Genomic DNA, 7,566 nt, shown 5'->3' with positions numbered 1-7,566 from the left:
AAAAAAAAAAAAAAAAAAAGCCTGATTCTAAGATAACACTTTTATTTTTATTTTTATTTTTTTTTTTGAGACCAGGTCTCTGTCCTCCAGGCCAGAGTGCACTGGCAAGATCTCAGCTCACTGCATCCTCTGCCTCCCGGGTTCAAGCAATTCTCCTGCCTCAGCCTCCCAAGTAGCTGGTATTACAGGCAGGCACAACCACGCTTGGCTAATTTTTGTATTTTTAGTAGAGACAGGGTTTCACCATGTTGGCCACGCTGGTCTCAAACTCCTGACCTCAAGTGATCTGCCCGCCTCAGCTCCCAAAGTGCTAGGATTACAGGCGTGAGCCACTGTGCCTGGCCTTGAAGCCACCTTTTCACCCAGCCCCACCTGCGCAAGCTGCAGCTCTAGGCTTTTTACTTGGGAGAATGGGGCGCCATTGGCTGTGCTGCCCACGGCGGAATCTGGGAATGACCCTGGACTCTTCTCTGACACCTGTGTCTCAGGGCTCGAATCCTGGGGGTTCTCTGACTGCCCTGTAGCTGATCTGCAGACCCCATAGCTGTGTATACCTTGATGGTGGCTGCCCCTTGACTGCTTCCCCTGCAGTCCAGCCCTGCCCCTGTGCAGGTCCCCTCTCTGCAGAGCTGGAATGGCTTTTCCAAATTGTAGGGTCCAGTATTTATCTTGTTTCTCTGCTTAAAATCTTTCAGTGGGTTATTTCATCTTTTCTGGCACTTTCTTCATCAGGCTTTTCCTCTCTAGCTTTATAACAGCACCCCCACCCGACACACACCCCCCCACCCACCAGCCACGACAGGCCTACAGCTGCACAGTCCTGGGCCCAGGCCGGCCACGCTGCCGGTGCCAGCCTGCCACTTACCTTTATCATTGTGCAGCATCTCAGGCGCCCCCTCTTCCCCAGCACTTCTGGAGACTAGGTTCAGGGGTTCAGGTGTCCCCAGTAACAGGCGCCTGCCTGGCCCTTCTGCGTGCACACAGCTGTGGCCAAGGTTTGCCCTCATGGGCTACACCAAACTGCCACCTGTCTCTCCCCATTCCTCCCCAGACTGCGCCCTGAGGACGGCACTTGGACCTATGTCTTAGCGGGGTGCTCAGTGTCTATCATCTAATTTGGTGATAAAGTGGAGTGTTCCTTTCTCCCGAAGGGTTCTATGCAAAAATCTTCAGACATAACGCCAGTGCTCACATGTTCTCATGGTTTGTTTTCTCTCCAGAAAATGAATTGTGATTTGTCCCCGTCTCTCTTATCTAGTGGTAAGCATCTGTGGCATTCAGGACGAAGATCCCCCTGATGCCCAGCTCCTGAGGCTGGATAACATGCTGCTGGCCGAGGGCGTGTGCAGGCCCGAGAAGAGAGGAAGAGGAGGAGCGGTGGCCGGGGCCGGCACAGCAACACCAGGTGGCTGTCCAAATGACAATAGCATTGAGCACTCTGACTACAGGGCCAAGCTGTCCCAGATCCGACAGATTTACCACTCTGAGCTAGAGAAATATGAACAGGTGATCTTTCTGCATGGAAGAGTTTCTGTCATGTGAATGCGCATTTGTCAAAGCGAAACACGGAACGCTAACCACCTTTCTTTCGTGGCGCAGAACAGGGAGTCCATGCAGTTGGTCACTGCAGAGGTGGCCAATTTTTACTGAAAACCCTTTCCATTTACTTAACAGTCACCCGCCGGTTTGTGAGCCACAGGGGGTGGCAGGCAGCCGCTCCGCTGTGGAACCTGCTGCCCCGTGCCACCCTGCTGCCTAGTCACAGGCCGGCGTGTCTGTGCTCCCACCCCAGGCATGTCGTGAGTTCACCACGCACGTCACCAACCTCCTCCAGGAGCAGAGCAGGATGAGGCCCGTCTCCCCTAAGGAGATTGAGCGCATGGTCGGCGCCATTCACGGCAAGTTCAGCACCATCCAGATGCAATTGAAGCAGAGCACCTGTGAGGCGGTGATGACCCTGCGCTCGCGGCTGCTGGATGCCAGGTCAGGGCCGCATGCACCCGAGACCTCAAGGGCCAGCTCTGAGGGACTGGAGGGAAGTAGTCCTGGCTTGGGTTGAAGACAGCCCTGGAGGCTGTGTCCGCAGTCACGGTTGGAGGCCTCACACAGCCTCTTGGGAGGAAGGCCCGAAGTATTGCTGTTTTCATTTTTATTTATTTTTATTTTGTTTTGGTTTTATTTATTTATTTATTTGAGACTGAGTCTCACGCTGGTGCCCAGGCTGGAGTGCAGTGGTGCGATCTCGGCTCACTGTAAGCTCCGCCGCTTGGATTCAAGCGATTCTCCTGCTTCAGCCTCCCGAGTAGCTGGGATTACAGGCACCCGCCACCATGTCTGGCTAATTTTTGTGTTTTTAGTAGAGACGGGGTTTCACTATATTGACCAGACTGGTCTCGAACTCCTAACCTCAAGTGATTGCTGTTTTCAGAACTACTGGAAAATCATACTCAGAACTAGAGGTGGGGGTGGTACTAGAGTCCTAGCATATTAACGCTGACTAAGGCTGGCTGTTTTTGCAGGCGCAAGCGGCAGAATTTCAGCAAACAGGCGACGGAAGTGCTGAATGAGTATTTTTACTCCCATTTGAACAACCCTTACCCCAGCGAAGAAGCCAAAGAAGAGCTGGCCAGAAAGGGCGGCATCACTGTCTCCCAGGTGACGTTCTCTCCTGCCGTGCCTCCCCACACCTGAGAGGAGTGGATGATTAGGTCCCATGGGAACACCCAGGGAAGTTCGCTAAATGTGTGCAGAGGCCAGGCACGGCTGCTGGAATCCCAGTGCTTTGGGAGGATGAGGTAGGAGGTTCGCTTGAGTCCAGGAGTTCAAGACCAGCCTGGGCAACATAGTGAGACACTGTCTCTACAAAAAATTTAAAAAATTAGCTGGGCTTGGTGATGTGTACCTATGGTCTCAGCAACTTGGGATGCTGAGGTGAGGGGATCACTTGAGCCCAGGAGGGTGAAGCTGCAGTGAGCTATGATGGCGTCACTACATTCCAGCCTGGATGACAGAGTGAGACCCTGTCTCTGAAAAACAAAAAAAGTGTGGAACAGGAGCCAAGTCTCCCTACTGTGAGTCAGCCAGACTGGCTCAGATTCAGGCTCTGCATTACAAATGTGGGACTCTAGTACTCTCCCCCTTCATCTGTGAGGCAGGGGTGCAAGTGCACCCACAGAGAGACCTGGGAACTTCCTGAGGGATGCAGATGGAATGTGAGGTCCCAGAGGTGATGCTGTGGAGTGTGAGCTCCCTGAGGGTTACAGACAGAGTGTGAACTCCCTGAGGGATACAGATGGAGTGTGAGCTGCCTGGGGGTTACAGATGGGGTGTGAGCTCCCTAAGGGATACAGATGGGGTGTGAGCTCCCTGAGGGATACAGATGGAGTGTGAGCTCCCTAGGGGTTACAGATGGAGTGTGAGCTCCCTGAGGGATACAGATGGAGTGTGAGCTCTCTGAGGGATACAGACAGGGTGTGAGTTCCCTAAGGGATACAGATGGGGTGTGAGCTCCCTGAGGGATACAGATGGAGTGTGAGCTCCCTGGGGGTTACAGATGGAGTGTGAGCTCTCTAAGGGATACAGATGGAGTGTGAGCTCCCTGAGGGGTGCAGAGGGATAAAGATGGAGTGTGAGCTCCCTGAGGGATACAGACACAGTGTGAGCTCTATGAGGGATACAGACAGGGTGTGAGCTCCCTGAGGGATACAGATGGAATGTGAGCTCCCTGGGGGTTACAGATGGAATGTGAACTCCCTGAGGGATACAGATGGAGTGTGAGCTCCCTGAGGGATGCAGAGGGATAAAGATGGAATGTGAGCTCCTTGAGGGATACAGACAGAGTGTGAGCTCTCTGAGGGATACAGATGGAGTGTGAGCTCCCTGAGGGATGCAGAGGGATAAAGACGGAATGTGAGCTCCCTGAGGGATACAGACAGAGTGTGAGCTCTCTGAGGGATACAGATGGAGTGTGAGCTCCCTGAGGTGATTCAGGTGGAATGTGAACTCCCTGAGGGATACAGGGGGGTGTGAGCTCCCTGAGGGATCCAGATGGAGTGTGAGCTCCCTGAGGTGATTGAGGTGGAGTGTAAGTTCCCTGGGGGATGCTGTGGAGTGTGAAGTCCCTAAGGTGATGTGGTAGGGAGTATGAACTCCCTGAGGTGACGTGGTAGGAGTGTGAGCTCCCTGACTCTATAGCCTGGTAGGCAGCCACCAGTGTCCTCTGGGGAACTGGGGATGAAGGAGGGAGACAGTACGACCAAGAGGCTAAGAAACATTTCTGAAGGTTTTAGCATGGGAACAGTAAGTCCAGGCAGCCTACAGCAGCAAGCCAGGTCCAGGCCATATCCCCACAGCAGCATGAGTGTGTGGAACAGGCCCTGGGTGCCGCCCTCCCACCCGGAAAGGCACAGCCCCACAGCCTCTGTGGCAGCAGTAATGGCAGGCGCTGACCCACAGCATGGCTTGCTGCATGTCACCACAGCCCTCCCTACTTTGTAGTTGGAGGGGCTGAGTTTCTAGTCCTTCACCATCACACTCTGCCCCAATTCAAGCTAAGTCCAGTCAAGTCTCTGTGACAGAGAGCAGTTGGAACCCCTCGGGGTCACGCAGGCAGCAAAACATCCTGAGGTCATAGTCACATCTCACTCTGCTCATCAGGATCTGCTGTGGTGTCAGAAAAAAGGCCAGAGCTGGAGCAAGGGGCTGCACCTCTGGGTCTTCAAGGCCCCTGGAGAAGTGTGAGACATTTGGCCCCCAAGGAACAATTGTCTGGAGGATAACCAGGGCCGCTTCAACCAAGATGGAGCCTCTGGGGCCTCCCATGTGGATCCAGAGAAAGCTGCTCACACCCCAGGGGTAGGCAGACACTATTTTTAGATCAGAGAGTACACAGACAGGGATCCTTCTTTTTACAGTTAACATTGCAAGGATAATGTAAGTACACCAAAGAGAAAAATGTTGGCCAGGCATGGTGGCTCATGCCTGAAATCCCAGCACTTTGGAGGCCAAGGCAGATGAATCACCTGAGGTCAGGAGTTCGAGACTAGCCTGGCCAACATGGTAAAACCCCGTGCCTACTGGAAATACAAAAATTAGCCAGGTTTGGTGGCACGCGCCTATAATCCCAGCTACTGAGGAGGCTGAGGCAGTAGCCTCAGTGATTCAAGTGAGAATCACTTGAACCTGGGAGGCGGAGGTTGCAGTGAGTTAAGATCATGCCACTGCACTCCACACTCCGGCCTGGGTGACAGGTGACAGAGTGAGACTCTGTCTCCAAAAAAAAAAAAAAAAAAGGTACAAAAATTAGCCAGACTTGGTAGCGCGTGCCTGTAGTCCCAGCTACTGGGGAGGCTGAGGCAAAACTTGAACCTGGGAGGCAGAGGTTGCAGTGAGCTGGGATCGCGCCGCTGCACTCCAGCCTGGGTGAAAGAATGAGACTCCGTCTCAAAAAAAAAAAAAAAGTTTGAAGTAGCAAAGGTCATCCACAATCCTCCTCTGTCCCTTGGCTGTTTCATTTCTGTTTGTTATTACACTATGTGTTTATTTTACTTGCTTTGGGATACTGAAATGTGGCCCTGGGTGGGCATCTGAGGACGTCTCCATGCCTGTAGGAAGGCGTTAGCCTTGGGGTGCTCACCCCTGTGAATCTGCCCAGCGGACATTTTTGTTGTCACGACTGGAGGAGGGAGGTGCTCCTGGCACCCAGTGTGTGGAGGCCAGGGATGCCGCTCAGCACCCTGCAGTGCCCAGGACGGCCCCCACAGAGCAGATGGACCCCAAACATCAGCAGTGCCTCCAAAGGTGACAAGCCCCTCCCTGGGGGACTCCAGTGCCAGTTTGCAGTCAGAGTTGGGCTGATTCCACCTTGGTGGTGGACCAGCTCCTTTTTCTCCTGCCTCTGCTTTCACACAGCAGGGATGATAACAGCTGCCTCCCAGGTCCTCATGAGGATGAGGCAGAACGATATATGAGGCAGGGCCTGGAATCCCAGCACTTTGGGAGACCAGGGCGGGAGGAGCTCTAGAGCCCAGGAGTTTGAGACCAGCCTGGGCGACAGAGCGGGACCCTATCTCTAAAAAAAATTCTTTTTTTTTTTTTTTGAGACAGTCTCGCTCTGTCGCCCAGGCTAGATTGCAGTGGTGCGAACTTGGTTCACTGCAACCTCTGCCTCCCAGGTTCAAGGGGTTCTCCTGCCTCAGCCTCCTGAGTAGCTGGGATTACAGGTGTGCGCCACCACGTCCAGCTAATATTTGTATTATTAGTAGAGACGGAGTTTCTCCATGTTGTCCAGGCTGGTCTCAAACTCCTGATCTCAGATGATCCCCCCACCTCAGCCTCCCAAAGTGCTGGGATTATAGGCGTGAGCTACCACACCCGGCCAAGAAACAATTTTTGTAATTAAAATTAAGAAAAATATATGAATATATGAGGAGTACTTAGCCTAGCACCTGGTACATTCCAACTACCCCTTCAGAGTTCACCTCGTTTTCATTTGATAAGTTTGGGATTCGATCACAGTTACTGGATCCCCAGGTCTCCCTGGCTCTCACTTTTCCTGAAGCGAACACGGAAAGTAACCTGCCGCCTGCTGCAATGGCAGCCAGAGGCGCTGTCCCTCCCCGCCCATCTCAGTCTCGTTTTCCTTCCAGCCCCATCCCAGGTCCAAGTTCCAGCAACAAAGGTTTTAGGCAGCAGAGTTCTAAGACATGCCGGCTCCAGGGTGTCCTCAACCCATGTGGACATCTCCCTGGGTCCGTGGTCCAGAGGGCGCCACCTCAGTCCCCATCTCTTCACAGCCCCAGGGTGCAGTGTTGTCTTGTAAGGCAGTGGGAGCAATGGGCACCGCAGGGAACCCACAGACTGCGTCGTGTCTCAGAAGTTGCCAGGTCAGCTCCTCCAGTGACTCCTGTGTGTCCACAGGTCTCTAACTGGTTTGGCAACAAAAGAATCCGGTATAAAAAGAACATGGGGAAGTTTCAAGAAGAAGCTACCATTTACATGGGTAAAACAGCTGTGGATACCACCGAAGTTGGGGTCCCAGGGAACCATGCCAGCTGCCTGTCAACACCCAGCTCCGGTGAGTGAGGCTGGCCCAGGGACAGTCATCTGTACCCACGTGGACGGCCACTGAGCTGCATCTGGGGAGGCCACAGTGGGACTATATCGCCCTTCCCCCATTGGTCAACTCTGTGTAACTCTTTGCTCTGTTTCAACTGTGAGAGTTCTGTTCCACTTGGCCATGAACCCAACTAACAGATACCTGTGCTTTGGGGACAGAATGGTGATACTGATAAGAAAAGACATGAAAGTGCTGGGCACGGTGGCTCACGCCTGTAATCCCAGCACTTTGGGAGGCCGAGGTGAGTGGATCACCTGAGGTCAGGAGTTTAAGACCAGCCTGGCCAACATGGTGAAACCCTGTCTCTACTGAAAATACAAAAAAAAATTAGCCAGGCATGGGCTGGGTGCAGTGGTTCACGCCTGTAATCCCAGCACTTTGGGAGGCCGAGGCGGGCGGATCACAAGGTCAGGAGATCGAGACCATCCTGGCTAACATGGTGAAACCCC

At 53.3% G+C, this 7,566-nt stretch overlaps 1 protein-coding gene across 1 annotated transcript in view; it reads left to right on the top strand.

Annotated features, from left to right (window-relative positions):
* PBX4 (pre-B-cell leukemia homeobox 4) overlaps window positions 1-7,566 on the top strand; it is a 56,104-nt gene that overhangs the window by 45,848 nt on the left and 2,690 nt on the right. Inside the window, exons 3-6 of the mRNA XM_011925881.1 lie at window positions 1,259-1,506; window positions 1,793-1,983; window positions 2,520-2,655; window positions 6,919-7,075. Coding sequence (XP_011781271.1) covers window positions 1,259-1,506; window positions 1,793-1,983; window positions 2,520-2,655; window positions 6,919-7,075 — 732 coding nt within the window. The remainder of the gene's footprint in view (window positions 1-1,258; window positions 1,507-1,792; window positions 1,984-2,519; window positions 2,656-6,918; window positions 7,076-7,566) is intronic.

The sequence above is a fragment of the Colobus angolensis genome, unplaced genomic scaffold (assembly GCF_000951035.1).
Source record: "Colobus angolensis palliatus isolate OR3802 unplaced genomic scaffold, Cang.pa_1.0 Scaffold66, whole genome shotgun sequence".
Taxonomy (NCBI): Eukaryota; Metazoa; Chordata; class Mammalia; order Primates; family Cercopithecidae; genus Colobus; species Colobus angolensis.
The sequence above is the reverse complement of the archived record's forward strand: the minus strand, read 5'-3'. Positions and strand labels throughout refer to the sequence as shown.